The sequence below is a fragment of the Hemitrygon akajei genome, chromosome 10, assembly GCF_048418815.1.
Source record: "Hemitrygon akajei chromosome 10, sHemAka1.3, whole genome shotgun sequence".
In the NCBI taxonomy this organism is placed as follows: domain Eukaryota; kingdom Metazoa; phylum Chordata; class Chondrichthyes; order Myliobatiformes; family Dasyatidae; genus Hemitrygon; species Hemitrygon akajei.
The window spans coordinates 71,008,178-71,031,252 of record NC_133133.1 but is presented as its reverse complement, the minus strand read 5'-3'; the positions used below and the strand labels follow the sequence as shown (position 1 = coordinate 71,031,252).

Sequence of the window (23,075 nt, the reverse complement as noted above, 5' to 3'; positions counted from 1 at the left end):
CTTCTCCAATAATTTACCCACCACTCAAGTAAGACACACCAGTCTATAGTTCCCAGCTTTATCCCTACTCCCTTTCTTGAACAAATGAATAACATTTGCCACCCTCCAATCACCTGGTATACCTCCCATGGTCAGTGATTGCAAAGAGCATTGCCAAGGAGACAACAGTCTCTTCCCTCACTTCCTGTAGTAACCTGGGATATATGCCATCCAGCTCTGGGGACTTATCTATCCTAATTTTTATCACAAGTTCCACACATGCTTCATTACGTTGATATGCTCTAGCACATCAGCCTGTTTTACACTACGCTCATAAGTATCAAGGTCCCTCTCACTGGCAAATACTGAGGTAAAGCATTCATTAAGGAATTCCCATACCTCCTCCAACTATAGGCAGATAATTTTTCTTCTATCCTTAATTGGTCCTACCCTCACTATACTCATACCTTTGCAACAATTGAGAGTGAAGTCATTGAAGTTTTCCCTTTGCTCTATCTGTGGCTTCGTTGAACTCAAACTCTGTCAAATGCTGTGTCATCAATGTTATTTTAACCCTTAAGCTATTTCTGTGTCATTATGCATAACAGAACAGCATTGTCTGAAATTTTAAAAGCTATTGTGTACTTAAAGTATAGAAATAAAAATTATTTATTTTGTACAAAAGTAAAATAAAGAGCAGACTTACACTTTTCTTAATACCTTAATGCCTTAATACTTTTCTACAGATAATTTAACCTAAAATCCTGTCATGTATTTCAGATTGAAGCCTACCAGTTTGTTAATCTTAATTTTCTGTCTGAAATAGCTTCTAAAAGGCTAAAGGAAGTTTTACTGATGGAATTACCCTTGACAATGAAACCTCACTGTGATCAGAATTAGATATCTTTTTTTCTTTGTACCACTTCCGCAAAAATTGACCAAGATAAATTGGCTTTCTTCATTTAATTGAATGCTCATAACAATGAATATTCAAAGATTGAGAGGACATTTATATCAAAGCATGTATGCACAATACAACTGTGAGATTTGTCCTCCCACAGGCAGTCATGAAACAAAGGAACACCTGGAAATCTGTTCAAGAAAACGCCAAACACCCAATGCGCAAAAAAAGAACAACCTGTGCAAATGGCAAAAAGTGAACGAACAGCACATAGAATGGAAAAGGATCTAGTGCTTTCCCAAAATATATGATGAATAAACACTTCTCAGGCTTCAAGCCAGGTACAGGTATTGATTATAACCAACGTTTCAATGACAAACTCTACCATCTTCATCAGAGATGATGTCTAACAACGAGGAGGAACATGTTGCTACTGCATTTCTTCCCGATATTTCCACGGGTTCTGGAAGGATTACCAGGATCCTGAAGAAATACCAGATTAATTCCATCCACAAATCCATAAGGAAGCCCAAGTCACAGCTTAAGCAGGTCAAAGATGACCTGGGACTCAGGTGGACTGGCATTTACATGATTCCCTGTGAATCCGGAGCAGTGTAGATCAGCCAGATGGTAGACATGGTGGAAACCCGCATCAACGAGGACGGGAGGTGTGTACCTTGGGTTACCTGGAAAAATCAGCGGTAGCAGAACACTGTATTCGCAACGGTCTTTAACAGCACAAAACTACTGTACCAATGGCTTTTGAGACCACTTGGTAGAGGAAACCATTGAAATAAAACTAGAGGAGAATTTTAATAAAGATGAAGAAAGAACTGGAATTTGATTGTAACTATGGTGGGAGAGTGGAAATCTGATTGGATGAGGTCTAGCCAATCAGGAGGGATGGACTACAGGAGTATAAATATCACTGGAGTATTCTTACCCAGGTATCATCCCTGATGAAGATGGCAGAGTTAGTCATTGAAATGTCGGTTATAATCAATACCTGTACCTGGCTTGAAGCCCAAGAAGAATTTGTTCAACACATAGAATATCAAACATCAAACCAGGAGTCTAGTAGTATTCAGTTTAGTTCAGTTCAGCACTACACCACTAGCCGAATGCAGGCCACAGAGCAATTCTTTGCCAAAGTGCCCCAGTCCACATCGATCGCCGTGATCAAACTACTCAAAAACAGCAAAAAAAAAGTAACCAGACTCCAGAAATACATGCACCATGAGCCACAAAGTCCCCAAAAGTCCACAGACTTGCTAATCAATCCTTGCAGCGTGTAATCCAAGGCTCCTGCACTTTTCTCTGACAGCAGCTAGCGAGAGGGCAAGGAAGACCAGTCAAATGCAGGCAGATGTTGCCAGCCACCCATCCGACCTCCACTCTCGTCCTTGCCAACTTCAACCCTGCTTGACGCCTCAGTCAGAGAGAAGCAATGGAGTTGATTATGGGCTCTGCTGTCTCCCGGCTTCTTGGCTTCCAGGCCACACACTCTGTTCCAAGCCTCGCCGAACTCCCTCGGAGACAGCAAAGCACCAATTGCTCCATCGGCCCAAAAACACACCATCAAAATGTAAGTCACAGGTTTCAATCACATGCAGCTTAGTCGTAGAATCTTATTTGAAAGAAGAAACGACAGAAGTCGTTTTGTGAACTGTCTGCAGAATGTTGTGATTGGTCACATGGTTCACTAGTGCTGTCTTGTCCAGGATTGAATATTTGAAGCGTTGAAGTCAAAATATAGAATACTAAATTCCATTCACTGATTTTATACAATTGTCAAATGTTTATCAAAACTGTTGGTGATGCAGGAAAATGAGAAATTAGAGCTTTGCTGTAAATTGCCTCATCTGTAAACTAGGACAATTTATCTTAAAGCTAGCTGTAAAATGGCTACCTGAAACATATTGTGCAGAATTCATAATTCTTCTTGGGAGGGTGTTGCTGTGTTTGAAGATGATACGTATAGAAATAATAGTTATTTGTTATTTGTTATTGTACAAAAGTCAAATAATGACCAGATGAAATGCCTAATACTTTTCCACAAATAATTTGGCCTAAAGTGCTGTTGTGTATTCCAGATTAAAGGTTACTAGTTTGTTGATGTTAATTTTCTGCCTGAAAATGTTATTATCTGACATTTACAAAAATACATAAAAAGAAACCTAACTGCAATGTTTTGATGGTAGTTTAAGGATCACTAAAACATTATTTAAATTTTATCTGATATATATTGCTTCACTGTAAATTTTGTATTTAAAAAGGCTAAGGCTTGATGAAGAAGTATGTATGAAGAAAGTCAAATTCTACTCCATGGAAAATGATGGAGGATCTTCATTTGTGTCCAAAGTGGATAATGAACTGGTTCAAGCTCAGAGGAGGGTAGGATGGAAAAATTAACTCCAAAAGTTAGGTCGATAACTCTTAACCATTACACTCTGTTTATTTTCTTCTAATAAAAAAAAGCTTATATAAAACTTTGCATTTCAGAATCACTCCAAAGTGCTTCATATCCAATTAAATATTTTGAATCCTAGAGATCATATAGGCAAAGCTCGTGACAATTTCATGAACAGATAGTTCCCATAAATAACCATTAGATTAATGCATACTTAAATATTTATAGCATTGGAGAAAACTTTGATACTGGCAATTGTCATCTTGACGTGGTATGTGAGATGGAAGTGCTGAGGCTTTGTCTCTTGTCTTGAGAGGCTCTGGCAATAAAAACAAAATAAGATCTTTCACTTTGCTCTGCAGTTCTGGTGGATTAGAAGAGGCAGGTGGGGCAGTTGTATGTACCTCGTGCATATACAAACTGCTTTGCGTGGTTGGATCTGCAGTTATTATTGCTCAGGATGATTGGGGAATCCTGGCTGATGAGGGATATTGAGGTTTTGGTCAGGAAGAATGTGGCATATGTCAGCCAGAATCAAGTTCAAGGTTCAAAGTTCAAAGCACATCTAGGTAACCATATACAACCCTGAGATCCACTTTCTTACAGGCATACACAGTAAATCTGTAATTGAATAATAAACATAACAGAATCAATGAAAAAGCATGCCAACTTGGGTGTCCAGCCAGTGTGCAAAAGAATGCACTGTGCAGATACAAAAAGAAATAAATAATAACAAATAAATAAATAAGCAATAAAATTTGCTTGGGATGGACATGAGACGAAGAGTCCTTGAAAGTGAATCCATAGGTGTAGGAATATTTTAATGATGGGACAAGTGAAGTTGAGTGAAGTTATCTCCTTTGATTCAAGAGCCTGGTGGTTGAGGGGTAATAACTGTTCCTGAACCTGTGGTGTGAGTCCTGCAGTTCTTGTACCTTCTTCCTGATGTCCAGGGTGGTGGGGATCTCTCATGGATGCTGCTTTTCTGCAACATTTTGTGTAGATGTGCTTAATGGTGGGAGGACTTTACCCATGATGGACTGGGCCATATCCACTAATTTTTGTAGGATTTTCCATTCAAGGGCATTGGTGTTTCCATACCAAGCTGTGATGCAGCCAGTCAATGTATGCTCCGCTACACATCAATAAAAGTTTGTCAAAGTTTTAGATGTCATGCTGAATCTTTGCAAACTTTTAAGGAAGTAGAGGTGCCTCCATGCTTTCTTTGTAATTGCACTTACATGTTAGGTCCAGGACAGGAGCGCCAAAATACTAACACCAAGGCATTTAAAGTTGCTGACCCTTTCCAACTCTGATCCTCCGATGAGGACTGGCTCATGGGTCTCTTGTTTCCTTCTCCTGAAGTCAATAATCAGTTCCTTGGTCCAAGGGAATGAAGTGAATTCCTTGAAAAGTATAAGGGATATAGGAGTATACTTTAGGAAATTAAGAGGACAAACAAGAAATAAGAGATATCCTTTGCAAAAAGGTAAAGAAGAATTTTTACGAGATTCTATTAGTATATTAAGAACAAAAAGGTAAACGGGGAGAGGATAGAACATCTTATGGATCAATGTGATAATCGATGTGTAGAGACACAGGAGATGGGTGAGGTATTGAATGATTATTTTTCATTCGTTTTTGCCGTGGTATGAGTCATGGAAACTAGGGAATTTGTAGAAGAGAACAGTAAAGTCCATAAGTATAATGAAAGAGGTACTAGTGATCTTGAGGTAGATAATGGTGACCGAGTTGGACATTGTGGAAAACAAGAGGTCCTACCACTGATATTTGCATCATCTTTAGCCATGAGTGAGGCACAGGAAGACTGAAAAATGACTAATGTTATGCCTTGATCTAAGGAGGGCTGCAAGGACGAGTCAGAGACCTACTGGCTGCTCAGTCTGACATCAGTGGTGGGAAAATTAATGGAGGGAATTCTGAGAGACAGGATCGACGTGAATTTGGAAAGTCAGCATGGCCCTGTGTGTGGGAAACCATGTCTCACAAATTTGTTTTTTTCTGAAGAGGTGATCAGGGCAGGGTGGTGGACATTGTGTATACTGTATGAACATTAGCAAGGCTTTTGAGAAGATCCTACATAACAGGCTGGTCCATGTGAGGTCATATGTGATTCAGAGTGAGCAAGCTAAATGGATTCAAAATTGGCTTAGTGAAAATAGTCGAAGTGTGGTACAGTACACTTGATTTTCAAATTAGAGGCCCTTGACTGGTAGTGATTTGTAGCGATTTGTACCAGGTCTCTAGTACAAATCAGTAGTGATGAAGAGTCTCAGCCCAAAACATTGACAGTTCCCTCTTTTCCATAGATGCTGCCTGTCCTGCTGAGTTCCTCCAGCATTTTGTGTGAGTTGCCTTGCTTTTTCAGCGCCTGCAGATTCTCTCGTGTTTGTAGGTCTCGAGTTGTTTGTCATATATGTGAATAATTTGTATGAGAATGTAGATAACATCATTAGCAAGTTTGGAGATGTAGTGAACAGTGAAGAAGATTGTCCAAGTTTTCAACAGAATCTAGAAGAAGTGGGAAGTGGTCCAAGGAATGGAATATTGTATTTAACTTGGACAAGTGTGAAGTGAATCATTTTGGGAAGTTAAGCCTGGACAGGATTTACACAGTAAATGACGGACTCCTAAGGACTGCTGTAGAACAAGGAAACCTTTGGCTCAAAATACATAATTCCCTGAAAGTGGAAATGCAGGTAGACAAGATGGTGAAGAAGCAGCTGGGACATAATTTGAACAGTTATAGAGTATGTTGGTAAGACATCACCCGGCATATTGTGTGTCATCTTCCAGACCAGTCTAAAACTAAAGGGCAAACACGAGGAAATCTGCAGATGCTGGAAATTCAACCAACACACACAAAATGCTGGTGGAACACAGCAGGCCAGGCAGCATCTATAAGCAGAAGCACTGTCGACGTTTTGGGCCGAGACCCTTCGTCAGGACTAGAACTAAAGGGCATAGGTTTAAGTGAGAGAAGGATTTAAATAGAACCTGAGGATGGTAGAATAAGGAATGAGTTGCCTGGGGAAGTGGTAGAGCTGGGTAGAGTTGTAATGTAGAGCTTTGGACAGTCTCATGGATAGGAAAGGTTTGGAAGGATATGAGCTACGTGAAGGCATTTGGAACTAGCTCAGAAGGCATGCTGGTCAGCATGGACAAGTTGGCCTGAAGGATTTGTTTCCAGCTTTTAGCCTTATGATTCTATGACTTTTGGAGATTTTCAATCAGTGCCATAGTGACTTTCTTACTTCTTAAGCAGAGCTAAGGGATGGAGGTTGATTTGCTTCTGTTGCAGCTCCACGTATTCTGAAGTCAGTAATGAAACCAATACGGCAACAGCAGATTCTTCCACAGATTGGACAGGAATGCCTGACTGGGTGGGTCATGTCATCAATACCATTTGCAATACTCCTGACTTACTTTGAGAGGACTTAAATGTGGATTCTCAAAGTGGGGATGCTGCATTTTTTCTTTTTCCATTTTGACACTCTCCATGTTAAATAATACTTGGAAGTAGCACTGAAGTAACAGTGACAAAGAATGTAAGGTGGGTGAAGAACCATTAATATTCATCACCAAGAGTGGCCTGGAGACACCACTACAGTAAGAACTAGTTGAGTTCTGAAAGGCGTGGTTGTTAGATTAGATCAATGACAGGTATTGAGAGAACCAACACGAAGGACATCTGGAACTTGAAAACAGATTACAACAGTAAGGTTAACAACCATTTCCCCTTACCTTCCACCCCATCAACTCCATTAGTCCCACTAGAGCCACCACCACCACCATTTGTTTAAATCCGCAAATTTTGAAATTTGGTTTCTGCTTGCTGAAATGTTACAAATTTTTAAAAAAAATATTGAATGATTCTCATATTGTTCCAAACTAAGTAACTATTTTACACCTGCTCTTTTCTGTTTTGTATTTGTGTTGGTATACTTTCTGAGCTTGCATACTGATACCTTGTGTTATGAGCCTACTTGTAGTATCTGTATTGAAAGCATTTGGAAACCAAAATAACATTATGTTACCTTTATTTTTATCTTGTTTTTTTCTTCACCAAAGACTTAAATAAAGTTGATCAACTCTCATTTTTCAAATCTGTACTACTATATTTTAAGATTTTAGATTGTGTTTTTAGTGGATCTTCTGTGTCCCATTTCATGTATTGGAGATTTAGTCCATTCACATAAATCTCTTTATCCAATTAAGTTTTATAAGTAGCTTTTGCCATCTATCACCCATTGATTTTAATGTGTGAAAACAGCCCACTTGGGATAAGAATTTTCTCTTTAACAGCATTAATCATGTTGATTTTGAACAATCGAATAATCCAAGAAAATAAAATTATAATCTTATATTATTTTAGCTGGCATGCTGTCAGATAAAATACATTTTTCTTTGCTGTTCTGTTTATTATCATAAATATGATAAAATAAATCAATTCCATATGTAATGTCAATTATGGATTTTTTTCAGTTAATTGAATACCTCGAAGTGCAATTTGGTGTTCAGGTGCAACACGTTCATATTCACAAAATGAAGTATGCTTTTGAGATATGGGCAGCAATGATGTTCTCTCCTGAGTTTGATGCCAAGGTATAGTTGCACTGGATGTTCCTCTTCTGGATATCACACAAAACAAATTTAAAACATTTTCCGTTTTCAGTTAATAATATGAACACATTACTAGGGTTTCCAGGCGAGTACAGCTGTCAACTTTAACCGATGTTTCAATGGCAAACTCCACCATTTCCATCAGGGATGATGCCAAGGCATGCTGGTGGTATATGTACTCAACTCTCACCATCGTTCCTCCTGATCGGTTAGTCCTCAACCAATCAGATTTCTGCTGTTCCACCTAGTATTCCAGTTCTTACTTAAGCAAGACCTTACTCTTTGTTAAAACTGTTATTCTCTAGTCTTATTTCAATGGCTTCCTTCACCTGGTGGTCCCAAAAGCCATTGGCACGGCACAGTAGTTTTGTGCCGTCGAAGTCAATCCCATGGCCTTTGTGTATGCAGTGTTTTGCTACCTCGATTTCTCTGGGTAACCCAAATGGATACACCTTCTATGTTCCACCGTGCGCCCCATCTGGCTAATATATGCTGCTCCGAATTCACAGGGAACCCTGTAAATGCCTTCCTAAGTCCCAGCTCATCTTTGACCTGGATAAACTGGGATCTGTGCCTCCTTAAGGGTTTGTGGATGGTATTAAACCAGTATTTCTTCAGGATCCTGGTGATGCTTCCAGAAACCATGGAAATATGTATTTTTTTAATAACCATGAATTTAACCATGGTCATGTAACATCATAGAAAGAGAAAAACAGGTAATATCTCCCATTGATGAACTTTTATTGACCTTGAATATTGATCCTGTTTTTCTTTCTTCACCAATGCTGTCTGCTAGCATTTTGTGTTTCAGATTTCCATTATTTGCCATATTTGGCTTTTGGAGCTGAATTTATCCCATTTAACAATGATACAGCTAATGTACAGATAAAATTATGCAAAGGATTGACACTAAGATGATGGTTAAAAAAACTTCCCAGTCTATATTCCATAGTGTCAGGCTTAGATCAGTAAGAAAAGGAAGACTCTACACTGAGACATAGTCATTTTTGATTATAGTATAACTCTATTTTAACAGGAATATCAGCCTTTCAAAGATTTGTTGGAAGATTGTGGGAAGAAATTTAAACCAGTGACGGAACTTGTGAAGAAAATTCTGGGACAGTCCTCACACACAATTCCTGCTATAGGTACAGTTCATCTCAGCAGAATGCAAATCATTTGTGATGCGACTGTTAAATTAAAATGCATTTGTACTGCACTTCAACTGAATGCTGAAAATGAATGTAATTGTTTGGACAGGTATTTTATCAGATCTAAGGGTAATCAATGTGGTGTCTAGCATTTTAAAAGCACACAGGCAGGACAATGAGACTCATGAAAATATTAATTTAGTAATATTTTCATAAAGAAAAGAGATATTTATGCACACATACCTTAAGAAACCAACTTAGAAGAGAAACATAATATGCAAAACTGATGATGTTCAGTAAGTAAGAGACACATCTGATCTCCTGAACTGTGGATTCTAATCTGGAATGGATACTTGTGATGAATTAGGTCCTTAGTCGAAATGAAAGTAACTGAAAGTAAAATAAAATGAAAAGATGAATTAAGATCCAAAGCATATCATGTACTGTGGTGCAAAAGGGAAAGAGGGAGAAGAGGGGAGCGGTAGAGATAAAGGACTCAATAATTAGAGGAACAGATGGGAGATTCTGTGGACGCAAACAGGACACCCAGGTGGTATGTTGCCTCCCAGGTGCCAGAGTCAACGATGTCTCAGATCGCATCCACAGCATTTTCGAAAGGGAGGGAGAACAGCCAGATGTCTTGGTACATATTAGGACCAATGACATAGGAAGGAAAAGCAAAGAGGTCGTGAAGGGAGAATTTAGGGAATCTTATAAGGACACTGGCCAGAAGAAGGCAATGACAAACCAGTTCTGTAGAAAAGCTAGCTAAGGACAATCATGGTTATGACAGATGGAAGACCATGGTTGCCCACTTCATATGGCACAGCACAAGATGATGATGATGATATGATAAATCATGGAGGAATCCGCACTAATCCATGTGGCACAACACTCATCATAGGCCCCCAGTCTGAAAAATAACCCTCTGGCTTAATTCCACAAGTCATTTTACCATTCATTTGGCTAGTTCACCAAGGGTCTCAGCTTCCAGACCAGTTTACCATGTAGCATTTAGCAAAAACACCATGCTGAAGTTCACAATGACGACATTTACTGCACTTTTGTCATTAATCCTCTTGCTCACCTTTTCAAAGATCTCAATCAAATCTGTGACACACTATTCCCTACGCACAAAGACATATTGACTGTCTTTATCAGTCCTTGCCCTTCAATATTCAGGTAGATTCTATCTCATAGAATCCCCTCTGGTAACTTACCCATCACTGATGTTAGCCTCACCAGTAGTTGTTCCCTGTTTTTTTCTTGCAAGCTTTCTTAAATAAAAATATAACTTTAGCCACCTTTGAATCTTCTGATATCTCATCCATGATTAAGAAAAATACAAATACCTCTGCCAGGTTTCCAACCTGTTTCTTCCCACAATGTTGTAAGATACACTTGGTTAGGGAGTTATTTATCTTCATGTGCTTCAATACTATCAGCACTACCTCTTCATAAAATCTGTTTCAGAATATTGCTGTCCTCTAGGCTGAATCCCTCAGCGTTCATGAGCTCTTTATGATAAACACAGACAAAGAAGTGTTCATATGTGACCTTGCTCATCTCCTATGACTCCAGATGTAGACAACAGCATTGAGGTCAGTGGGTTGGCTTCTACAATCCTCTGTGGCTAGCTTCACCAGCCTTTGAGTCAAAATATTTCACTTCATCTCAGACCTAATTGTATTGCCCCACATCCTGAGAGATTAATCACTCATTTCTTCCCTACAGTCAGCTTCTTAAGTAATGTTAGAATTTTGAATATTTCAATGAGATCCTCTCTCATTCCTTATATGTACAAGCCCCCATCAAGCTAACCTCCGCACATCTGACAGCCCTGCTATCTCAGGAACCTTCCCTACATTTCCTTTATGTCCAGATGTGAGATGTGGTTTTGTAAAAGCACTTTGGAATTGTGACAAGACATCTTTGTCTTTTACTCAAAACCTCTTGAATAGAAGGCCAGCCTACCATTTGTAATCTTGTTGCATTAACATTGTTACTATTATTGATTGGTACACAATGCTTTAAGGTTTCTCAATAAACATTATGAAGCTTTTGATGAAAGGTTGCAGCCCAAAATATCAAATGATTATTCTGCTCAATAGATGTTACTTGACTTGCTGTTCCTCCAGCATTTTGTGCATGTTGATCAATAAATCTGCTTTTACACTCTTGATGGTTGTTGAATCTATTCTTTCAAGGCTTACAATTGCAAAATTCATTTTCAGTTTGTTTTAGTATCCTGGTTTAAGGAGTTTGGAGAAAATTCCTAAAGTCTATGGATTGTGATTTCTGTTTTTACTCCTTCAATTTAATGGTTCTATGGAGAAGAATGTGCCAGTTAATACAAAAATAACAGAAATCAGTAATAGAAAATGCTCAGCAATATCTGTGATGAGAGAAATACTGTGGATGATAAAATGCTTTGAAATATATTCATGTCAATTATTGATAATCTCACCTTAGCTTCTTTTTGCATAAACAGAAATAACTAAGCTCCAAGTTATGTCATGTGTAACATCGTGCAGTAGTAGTTAGTTGCTTATTTCAGATCGCTTACTCTGTCCGTTTTTTTTTATTAAATACTGCAGTTAACGTGAATATTTTAGTTAACAGTGTTGGAAAACCTGGATCAATGGTCTTAAGGTCTTTCAAGACCATCAACACAATTGGGTATAACAGCAAACACGAGGAAATCTGCAGATGCTGGAAATTCAAGCAACACACACAAAATGCTGGTGGAATGCAGCAGGCCAGGCAGCATCTATAGGGAGAAGCACTGTCGACGTTTCGGGCCGAGACCCTTCATCAGGACTAACTGAAAGGAAAGATAGTAAGAGATTACTATCTCTTACTAAGATCTCTTACTATCTCTTACTATCTTTCCTTTCAGTTAGTCCTGACGAAGGGTCTCGTCCTGAAACGTCAACAGTACTTCTTCCTATAGATGCTGACACAAAGTACGCTGCAGATGCTGTGGTCAAATAACATGTACAAATAAGCTGGATGAACTCAGCAGGTCGGGCAGCATCCATTGAAAGGAGCAGTCAACATTTCGGGTCGAGACCCTTCATCAGGACTAAAGAAGGGTCTTGGCCCGAAACGTTGACTGCTCCTTTCAACGGATGCTGCCTGACCTGCTGAGTTCATCCAGCTTATTTGTATGTGTTATTCCTATAGATGTTGCCTGGCCTGCTGCATTCCACGAGCATTTTGTGTGTGTTGCTTGGGCATAACAGTCCTATTACATATTTTATATCATTGATGTCCTTTCTAAACATTAATTCTGCTATAAGTATGAATTTTAGAACATGATTGCATCCTAATTGACTCTGTTTGGTTTCTTCTTGTAGGTCTTTGTATTCTGGAGGATTATGTCAAGATAAGTGAGCGTAGTTTTGCTGATCTAACGAGCATGTGCCAAAATCTTGAAGCTGAGTTTAGCAATCTTCTAGGAGATGACGGTGTATTTTTGTACCCATCTCATCCAAAAATTGCGCCCAGACACCATTACCCTAAATTGATGCCTTTTAACTTCGCATACACAGGTAAATTGTGGAGAGTTGAATTTCTTTAAACATAAGATCTCAAATAAGATGGTACAAATGTACTTTCTTGTAATGAAGAATGTGTATTTTGCAGTTTTTCTTGCCAAGGTGTACAAGTTATAGGATTGTGGTGAATAATGTTAGGTCGGGTTGAGGCATTTGATGTTACAGTGCTTGCCAAGCTTGGCATTTAGCTTGTGGACATTTCATCACCAGTCGAGGTGACATTCTGAGTGCACATTTGTTGGTGTTTTTCTCTTGGCGTGCACCCACTTATATTGGCCCCCATTTGCTTGCCTCAGTCCTGATTGGCTAACCCTTCAGTTGACCTGCCTCAGTATGGAGACATTTTCGCTGATCTTGGTACATAAAGACCAAGGACACCACTTAAACTGGGACACCGCAGAGGTTCTAGGCAAATGAACACAAAGCTGGCATGAGAATTTTTAGAAGCATGGTTAACTCTGTAAACAAACATATTGAAATGGAGCCATCTGTGAACCCCTCAGAGTCAAAGAAACGTGAGCCAATAGAATTCAAAGGCAAACTGAAGAGGTAGCCTATCAAGACTAAGGGAATCGAATTGAGGCCTATATAAAGATAAACACCAACAACTCTGCACTGAGGATATCACCTCATTGATGATGTAATGTCTGCAAGCTCATTGCCAAGCTTGGCGAATACTGCTACATCAGAAAGTATAATTTCAGAACCTGTCTTGTTATTTGTTGTAACTCAAAGTGTAAGGAGCCTCATTTGAAATTTTGAATAAAGTCAAAGAGTTGTAAAGCACAGAATTGGGTTCTTCACCCCATCAAGCCCATGCCAACAGTTCTGTCCCTTTATACTGTTCCTTTTACTGTCACTAGATATGTATCATTCCATGCCTTGATTTTGACATACACCAAGGAAATTGATTGGGCTAATTAGCAGTTTTGGATTTGTGTAGATCATCTACATCTTCCTCAGAATAGTGGGGCGTTCTTTTAGAATGGAGATGAGGAGGAATTTCTTTAGCCAAAGAGAGGCAGCTGTGGAGGCCAAGTCTTTATGTATATTTAAGGCAGAGGTTGATAGGTTCTTGATTGGTCAGGACGTGAAGGGATATGGGAAGAAGGCATGAGATTGGGGCTACAGGAAAATTGGATAAACCAAATGGCCTAATTCTGCTCCTATATCTTATGGTGTTAAGATCAGCCAAGTATCTTCCTTATGCAGTAGGCAGCATTCTTTCTTCAGTGTTATTTTTAGGTTTACATAAAAAGCAAGGTACGCTTTATTGTTATTTATTCTTTGAGTTTTCTGTGTTCAAGTTAAAATACTGAAGAACTTTCTCATGTATTCTTTTTAGTCACTTTGTAGGGATGATATCTGAAAGATGCTTCAGAAAGAGTGCCACCAAATTAGTGATTATTTTAGCTTGGTTAGATTGATTCAACCTTTTTTTTAAATTTAGATTTAAATTTGAATTTTACATGTTTTAAGAGTACAACTGAATGCAGAGTTTTGATACAGCCTTTTATTAACAGGAACTAGTTAATGGTATCTGATTCTTCAGGTCTTTCTTCAAGGTACAATAGTGACTTCAAAACTTCTCAAGAACATTTTCTCACTGCTTCATGGATACTTGCTGAAGTTCTGTTTTTGATAATTAATTTGAGAATATTCTTGGTGTTAGTCACTCAATTCGGTGCTTTCTAATTTGTGTTTACCGTTTTGCATTTTTTTCTCTTGACTTTCAATTTTTAATGAAGTAGTTTCATTTAATTAATTTTTTCTAACAATGTGGGAAGAGGAGGGAGAGTTACTTGAATTATGGAGAAGCAGATGTTGTAGAATTGTATTTTTAACTTTAAAAACTTAAATGTCAAGAATAACAAAGGGCCAACAGGTAACATTAACATGCTTTTATTACAAACATGAGAAAATCTACAGAGGCTGGAAATCCAAAGCAAAACACCGAGAATGCTAGAGGAACTCAGCAGGTCAGGTAGCATCTATGCCAATGTATAAATAGTCGATGTTTCGGGCCAAGACCCTTCATGAGGAGTCTTAGCCCAAAACATCAACTGTTTATTCTTTCCTGTAGATGCTGCCTGGCCCGCTGAGTTGCTCCAGCGTTTTGTGTGTGTTGCTTTGGCATCCAGTTATATTTTACTTCTTTGCATTTTATTTACTTATGTTTTTGCATTGATAATTTAGAAGATTATTAGATATGTTTCACCCTAAATAAAGATCCTATCCTTTCAATTATTTTACAGTGTAAGCTTCATTTAAAAGCCTTGCAATTAATTATGTTTGTAACTTCCTGTTTTAGCCATTTTTAATGTGCTTGGGCTGCCAGTGACTCAGTGTCCACTTGGACTGAGCAAAGATGGACTGCCAATTGGAATTCAGCTTGTGGCCAATCACCATTATGACCACCTTTGTCTAGGAGTGGCTCGACATTTGGAGAGTGCCTTTGGTGGATGGCAAAATCCAGGAGCTCCCTGAATATATTTCAAATTAATTTGTTCCTGCTTAAACATTTATTAAATATTGCTACTCAATAAGAGATACAAAACCAAATTTCAATATTTTCTTCTTTAAGAAATAATCACATTCTATCAGTTCAATAGCAATGCAATTGAGAAATATAATTTTGGAAGAGCACTGTTGCATATAGTTTCACATTGCTCCCATATTAGTACCTTTCAACTCTAATCTTTCTTCTAATCTACCTTTCAAATCTGTACACTATATCAAACAAGTTGTATTAATAATGCAAAATTGTGTATGATCATTCATTCTATCAGTTGTAATTAAAGCTAATCTAGTACACTCAAGGTTTTCATTAAAGTTTTCTTCTAAAAGTGTACATCTAGAATTCTTTTAAGAATTGCAGGATTTAATTACTCTTTTCCATAGCCTGAAATTTAGCAAATTGCTTTCTTTTGATGTATTAAAAAAATCATTACAGTCAGTTTAAACAGTTTTGTGTGGATCTTTTTCATTATTTGTAACCTTTCAGCAAAACTGTTTCTAACATTGTTGTGTTTTGTAACTTCAAAACTTTAAACTAATTCAAATGAAGACATGAAAGCCTGAAATTTGAGTCTAACTTTGTGTTTACTTTATGTCATGTGCACATGTATCATGTGGTAGCATGATGACAGATGCAATTAGCATTTTTACATATAAATTCTAATTAACTTTTAAAAGGAACAAGAATGCTTAATCAACGAATACATATACATGATCATTCAATATTATTGAAATATTAACTACACAACAGTCCTCCCTTCTTAGTTATAAACTTTGACTCAAAAGAGAATGCATTTCAGCTATATACGCAGTATATTATATAATACAGCTACTATATATGGACATCCACAGCATAATAAATATTTAAATTGTCCCATTCAGGCTTAATGAATTCATCGCTGTGGAGGATTTCGTACTCTTGTGGGATAACGCCTTCCTGACAAGCAGAATCAGTCTGCTAAGCAGGTGAGATTGTGGCTGTGAAAACAATCTCAAGTTCTGGGGCCTCCTCCATGGTGGGTGTAGGAGTTGACTCTGAGACTGCAGGAAGTGGTTCAGACAGTGGTAGTCAACTTTAGGGGATATTTGTGTGGAGTTCTGCATAAGTACGTTCCAATGAGATAGGGAAGGTAGGTAGGGTACAGGAACCGTAGTGTGCAAAGGCTGTAATAAAACTAGTCAAGAAGAAAAGAAGAGCTTACAAAAGGTTCAGAAAGCTAGGTAATGTTAGAGATCTAGAAGATTATAAGGCTAACAGGAAGGCGCTTAAGAAGGAAATTAGGAGAGCCAGAAGGGGCCATGAAAAGGCCTTGGTGGGCAGGATTAAGGAAAACCCCAAGGCATTCTACACGTTTGTGAAGAGCAAGAGGATAAGACGTGAAAGAATAGGACCTATCAAGTGTGACAGTGGAAAAGTGTGTATGGAACCGGAGGAAATAGCAGAGGTACTTAATGAATACATTACTTCAGTATTCACTATGGAAAAGGATATTGGTGATTGTAGTGATGACTTGCAGTAGACTGAAAAGCTTGAGCATGTAGATATTGTGATGGAATCTTAAGTTTTATTCATTATGGACTGTGCCTTTAAGAACCATGTCCGTAAGACAGAGAGAGACAGCGCCAGCAGCTTGTTTCCGAGAGAGAGAGAGGAGCTACATGATGGACAGCTGGTGTTCAGCTCAATGATATTTAAACGATCATCACTGTTTGTTTCACAGGACACAGAAGCACGAAGGCTGGTGGCGGAAATTGCCACTAAACTTTTAAGTACCCACAAAGGGGAGGGGCTGAGGATCGATTAAGAGGAAACGATCCATGACTATTAGTGCGTGTAAAGGGCGACCCTGTGGAATCTACCGGTGTGTCTAACCCTTGCCTGGGTTGGTAGATTAGCACTTGACGACAGCGCTCTAAAGTTGGTCACGCTTGGCTGACTCAGAGGATGTGGAGGATATCGAGGAGGATCGATGACACCTGTTTATTCAGATTACAAGTATCTCTCTCTCTCACTTCAATCCCATGCATCTGAACTGAACTTTTCTTACATACCATCGTAACACTGTAACTCTTGCCACCTGAGCTTGAATAAGTTTGGGAACTTTATTTACTCCTATATATGCATAACACTGTTAACTCTTGATTTACCTGGTTTAAGTTACTATATAACATAGTTACTAATAAAATGGTGTTTTGTTAACAGCAAAACCAGACTCCAGGTATGTTCTATTGCTGCAGATACTTTTACAGGGTTGTGTGTATGTGACAATGATTGGTGGCTCATCCAGGATCTGAACAAATTGTTTGGAGCCATTTTAAAATTGTTGGAGGCTTAATTGATTGATTAATGGTCGATCTGATTGGGGAAAATCCCTTTGATTTGCTTGAGTGGGAAATCAGCAGCAATAGAGGTTGAGGTTGGTAAGTTTCTGGCAGAACCAACCCCTGAAGCATTTGGGGATACTAATAGGGTTATGCTGTGGGAGATCACTCAAAAACTAAAGCTTGATGTGAACACTAAAATGAGGAATGCTCAGCTACAGACATTAATAGCTCAGCATTTTAAAGCCAAGGGAAAGTTTAATGAGGATGTGTTGGAAATGTTTGCTGAAGGTACACCTACTGAGGCTGAGCTTCAGCTTCGGGTAGAAAAATTCAGGATAGAGGCTGATGATAGGCAAAGACAACATGAGTTGCAACTAAAACAGCTCGAGGCTAGAGAGGCAGAAAAACAGAGTTCAAAAGGGAGATATGACAGCAAGGAAGTCAAATGCCAGAGCTTAGTGGTGGATTAGTGTCAGTCGGGAAATTAAGTTGGTGCCTCCATTTGATGAAGCAGAAGTTGATAAGTACTTCCTGTATTTTGAAAAAGTGGCCCAGAATCGGCAGTGGCCAAGGGACCAGTGGGCTGTTTTGTTACAAAGTGTGATTAAGGGGAAGGCTCAGCAAGTGTATTCTGCTCTGACACTTGAAGAGGCAGCTGATTATAACACAGTGAAAGATGCTGTGCTGAAGGTTTACGAGTCAGTTCCGGAGGTGTACAGACAAAAGTTCAGAGATCTGAGGAAGTCTGGGAACCCAATGTATGTGGAGTTTGCCTATGAGAAACGTGTGTACTTCAATCGTTGGTGTAACTCAAAAGGGGTGAATGAGGATATTAACAACTTGAGAGAGTTGATTTTGATTGAAGAATTTAAAAACTGCATCCCTGCTGACATGAGGACGTACCTAAATGAAAAAGAGGCTGCGACCCTGACAGAGTCTGCTAAGTTAGCGGACGCGTTTGCCTTAACCTATGAGGTTAAGTTTTTCCTGAACAGGGGCTACCAAAAGAGTGGCAAGTTTAACCCGCAGGCTAAGCCAGAAAGTAAACCCGGGACTAGTGACAAAAGTAGGGTTGAAGGGAAACAGTCGAAGGAAAAATTTTCACTTGTCACTTTTGTAAGAAGCCCAGTCATGTGGCGTCTAATTGCTTTGCTCTGAAGAAGGGGAAAGAAAAAGAAAAGGAGGCAACCCCAAATGCATGTGTTCAGACGGTTGAGACACCACCAAAGAAGGGGGGGGTGGTCTGACCGAGCTCAGGAGGGATTCGATCGGTTTGTCTCAGATGGGGTTGTGTCCATAAAGGAGGGGTCAACCCCAGTCCCAGTGAGGATCTGGCGAGATACTGGGGCTTTTCAGTCACTAATATTGGACATTGTTTTGAAATTTGGTGCCAAGACAAAAACTGACGAAGTAAATATTGTTAAAGGAATTGGAAAGGGGACAGTGTCTGTGCCTTTGCATAAGGTGATTTTGAATTGTTGATTGTTATCAGGACCTGTCAAGATAGGGGTACAATCTAAATTACCGGTGAAGAATGTTGATCTGCTATTGGGCAATGACATTGCAGGAGTGATGTTTATCCAGCAGTACAGCTAACGAGCCAGCCTGCTGCTGATGACTCACACATGGATACTGATATTTACCCTGTATGCACAGTAACCCACAGCATGACTAAAAGGTCTGCTAATGTTGGTAGTTCTGGATGGGTCAATTTTGATGCCCATGATAGCCAAAATAGGGGTTCAGATCTATCAAAGACTTTTCTAACGACCATGTTCCAACAGGATTTGAGTAGCAAGGCTGATGAGAAAGGTTTATCTTTGTCCAGGAAAGAATTTATAGCGGAACAAAACCGAGATCCTGAGATAATGGCTTTAAAAGAAACAGCTCCTTCTGAGGAGGAGGTTCAGAGGGAGTCAGTGGGCTATGATCTTAAAGATGGGGTGTTAATGAGGAAGTGGAGACCACCTACTGTACTTGTAAGTGAGGATTGGGCCATTGTGCACCAAGTTGTGGTCCCGAAAGTTTACAGGGCTGAAATTCTAAACATGGCTCATAATATGCCTTAAGGTGGACATTTTGGAGTGAATAAGATAGTGAACTGGATTATGAAAGAATTCTACTGGCCTAATGTAAGGAAAGATATTGTGACTTTTTGCAGAACCTGTCACACTTGCCAATTTGTAGGGAAACCTAATCAGGCCAAACCAGTAGTCCCACTTTGGCTGATACTTGCTTTCGGTGAACCTTTTTCCAGAATCATAGTGGATTGTGTTGGCCCATTGCCAAAGACTGCAGCTGGCCATCAGTATCTGTTAACCATTATGTGTGCTGCGTCTAGGTTCCTTGATGCAATTCCTCTCCAAAATATTAGGGCTAGTAGTGAAAGCTCTCATCAGGTTTTTTACTATGGTTGGTTTGCCCAAAGAGATTCAATCTGACCAAGGCAGTAACTTTACCATGGGGGTTTTCCAACAGATAGTTTGTGCCCTGGGAGCTAAACAAATTATATCATCTGCATATCACCCAGAATCCCAAGGAGCATTAGAAAGATTTCATTCTACCCTTAAGACTATGATTAGGAAATATTGTATTGAGAATGGGAAAGACTGGGATGAGGGTATGTATTTGCTTTTGTTTGCTGTAAGAGATATGATTCAAGAATCCTCGTGGTTTAGTCCATTTGAAATTATATTTGGTCACAGAGTGAGGGGACCTCTGACCCTGCTCAAGGAACAGTGGTCTGATGGGGAGGTACAAGTCAGTTTATTGAGTTTTGTTTTGGAATTCCAAGATAGACTTCACAATGTTTGTAACCCTGCGAAGCAGAATTTGCAGAGTTCTCAGAAGCGGGTGAAGCCCTGGTATGATCGATGAGCGCGAGAACAGATTTATCATGTAGGAGATAAGGTTCTGGTCCTGTTTCCAGTTTTGACCAACCCCCCTCCAAGGTTTAATAAACCATACCAGATAATTAAAACAATTGACTCTCTGAATTAGGTTATTGAAACACCTGATTGTAGGAAGGCCACTCAAGTGGTTCACATCAATATGTTAAAGCTGTATCATGGTTCAGAGATGGCACCTGTGGGTATTGTTATGAAAACAAATGGGGCTGTAGAGACTGGGAATGTGTACCAGATAATTTTAACAAACTGAATATGGTTTCTACCAGGCTGATGAATTCTGTTGTTTTGGGAATCATTAACGATAAAGTAAAACATTTGGAGCCTGAGTAGCAACAACAATTGAAAGGACTAATTTTTAAGTATGAGAATTTGTTCCTCGAAGTATCAAAACAATGTACAGCTGCCGTGCATGACGGAATTGTCGGTCAGGCTGACCCAGTGAAGCAGCACCCTTACAGAATGAATTTAGAAAAGAGAAAATTGGTTGAACAAGAAATTGAATACATGCTAAAAAAAATGGTATCATTAGGCCATCTACATCTGATTGGGCTTCGCCATGCATTATCGTGCCAAAGCCCGATGACAGTGTGAGATTCTGTACTGATTACAGAAAAGTAAATGCCGTGACAAAGACAGACGCTCACCCTATTCCTAGGCTGTATTGATAAGGTTGGGAAGGCTAAATTCCTTACAAAGATTGACTTGTTGAAAGGATACTGGTGTGTACCCTTAACAGAGAGGGCCAGAGAAATTTCTGCATTTATAGCACCCTCAGAATTGTATAAGTATAATATTCTACCCTTTGGTATGAAAAATGCTCCAGGGACATTCCAAAGGATGATTAATTCTGTGATTCAAGGATTAGAAAATACAGAGGCTTATATTGATGATTTGTTTGTACGGAGTGACATGTGGGAAGAGCATATCTTAGCAGTAGAGAAGCTGTTTGATAGGCTTTCCAAGGCCACCCTTACTGTTAACCTCGCTAAAAGTGAATTTGGCTATGCCACTGTAACTTATCTTGGCTACGTAGTAGGCCAAGGACAATTGGCTCCTGTTCAAGCCAAGGTTCAGGCCATTGCTGGGGTTCCTGTTCCGATGGGCAAGAAAGCTCTGAGAAAGTTTTTGGGAATGGTTGGGTTCTACCGTAAGTTTTATAAAAACTTTGCTGATATCACTCTTCCCCTGACAAACCCACTAAAAAAGGGTGGAAGGTTTGTTTGGAATGAGTCCTGTCAAGAGGCATTTGAATGTCTGAAAACTATTCTATGGTATCAACCTGTGCTCAAAGCACCTGATTTTACAAAGCCATTTTCTATAGCTTTAGATGCCAGAGATGAAGCAGTATTGTTGAAAAAGAGTGATCATGATATTGAACATCCTGTAGCTTACTTTTCTAAGAAATTGAATGAGCATCAGAAGAATTATTCCACTGTTGTAAAAGAGCTATTATCACTCATTTTGGCCTTAGAACATTTTGATGTCTACATTTGTCCTGCACAGAAATCACTTGTGATTTACGCTGACCATAATCCATTAGTGTTTCTGAGTAAGATCAAGGATAAGAATAGAAGGTTATTGAACTGGAGTCTGATCTTGCAAGAATATGACATGGAAATAAAACATGTGAAAGGTACTGACAACATTATAGCAGATTGTTTGTCCAGGTGTTAAGTTAAAGTCTGTGTACGCTCTGTAACATGTTACCTGGAAGTTACATATGTATTGCTTTACGCTTTGTAATCTGCAGATGAAAAAATTTTGCTTATTGATCAAAATTTTTCCCACAAGGAGGGAGGTGTGATGGAATCTTAAGTTTTATTCATTACGGACTGTTCCTTTAAGAACCATGTCTATAAGACAGAGAGAGACATTGCCAGCAGCTTGTTTCCGAGAGAGAGAGAGAGAGAGAGAGAGGAGAGACTATATGATGGACAGCTGGCGTTCCACTCAATGATATTTAAACGATCATCACTGCTTGTTTCATGGGACACAGACGCACGAAGGCTGGTGGCAGAAATTGCCACTGAACTTTTAAGTACCCACAAAGGGTGGGGCTGAGAATCGATTAAGAGGAAACCATCCATGACTATTAGTGCGTGTATAGGGTGACCTTGTGGAATCTACCGGTGTGTCTAACCCTTGCCTGGGTTGGTAGCTTATCATATGACAACGGTGCTCTTAAGTTGGAAGATTTGGAGGACATCGAGGAGGATCGATGACACCTGTTTATTCAGATTACAAGTATCTCTCTCTCACTTCAATCCCATGCATCTGAACTGAACTTTTCTTACATACCATCGTAAGACCGTAACTCTTGCCACCTGAGCCTGAATAATGTTGGGAACTTTATTTACACCTATATATGCATAACACCATTAACTCTTGATTTACCTGGTTTAAGTTACTATATGACGTAGTTACTAATAAAGTAGTGTTCTGTTAACAGCAAAACCAGACTCCAGGTGTTTTCTACTGTTGCTGATACTCTTACAGGGTTGCATGTACATGACAATATTAAGAAAGAGGATGTGCTGGAGCTTTTGGAAAGCATTAAGTTGGATAAGTCGCTGGAACTGGATGAGATGTACCCCAGGCTACTGTGGGAGATGAGGGAGGAGATTGCTGAGCCTCTGATGATCATCTTTGCATCATCAATGTGGACAGGAGAGGTTCTGG

General features: G+C 39.2%; 1 protein-coding gene across 2 annotated transcripts in view; it reads left to right on the top strand.

The window, feature by feature from the left end:
- The window catches only part of LOC140734460 (fatty-acid amide hydrolase 2-like), a 78,548-nt gene extending 55,713 nt beyond the window's left edge, over positions 1-22,835 (top strand). The window contains exons 7-12 of one of the 2 annotated variants that reach the window (XM_073058434.1): positions 3,157-3,274; positions 7,797-7,916; positions 8,971-9,082; positions 12,445-12,639; positions 16,045-16,128; positions 16,884-22,835. In XM_073058434.1, the coding sequence (XP_072914535.1) occupies positions 3,157-3,274; positions 7,797-7,916; positions 8,971-9,082; positions 12,445-12,639; positions 16,045-16,103 (604 nt within the window). In that variant the 3' untranslated portion in view covers positions 16,104-16,128; positions 16,884-22,835. Of the gene's footprint in view, positions 1-3,156; positions 3,275-7,796; positions 7,917-8,970; positions 9,083-12,444; positions 12,640-14,956; positions 15,611-16,044; positions 16,129-16,883 lie in introns of those variants that run through there. The other variant, XM_073058433.1, reaches the window with a different exon arrangement.
- The last annotated feature ends 240 nt before the right edge of the window (positions 22,836-23,075 follow it).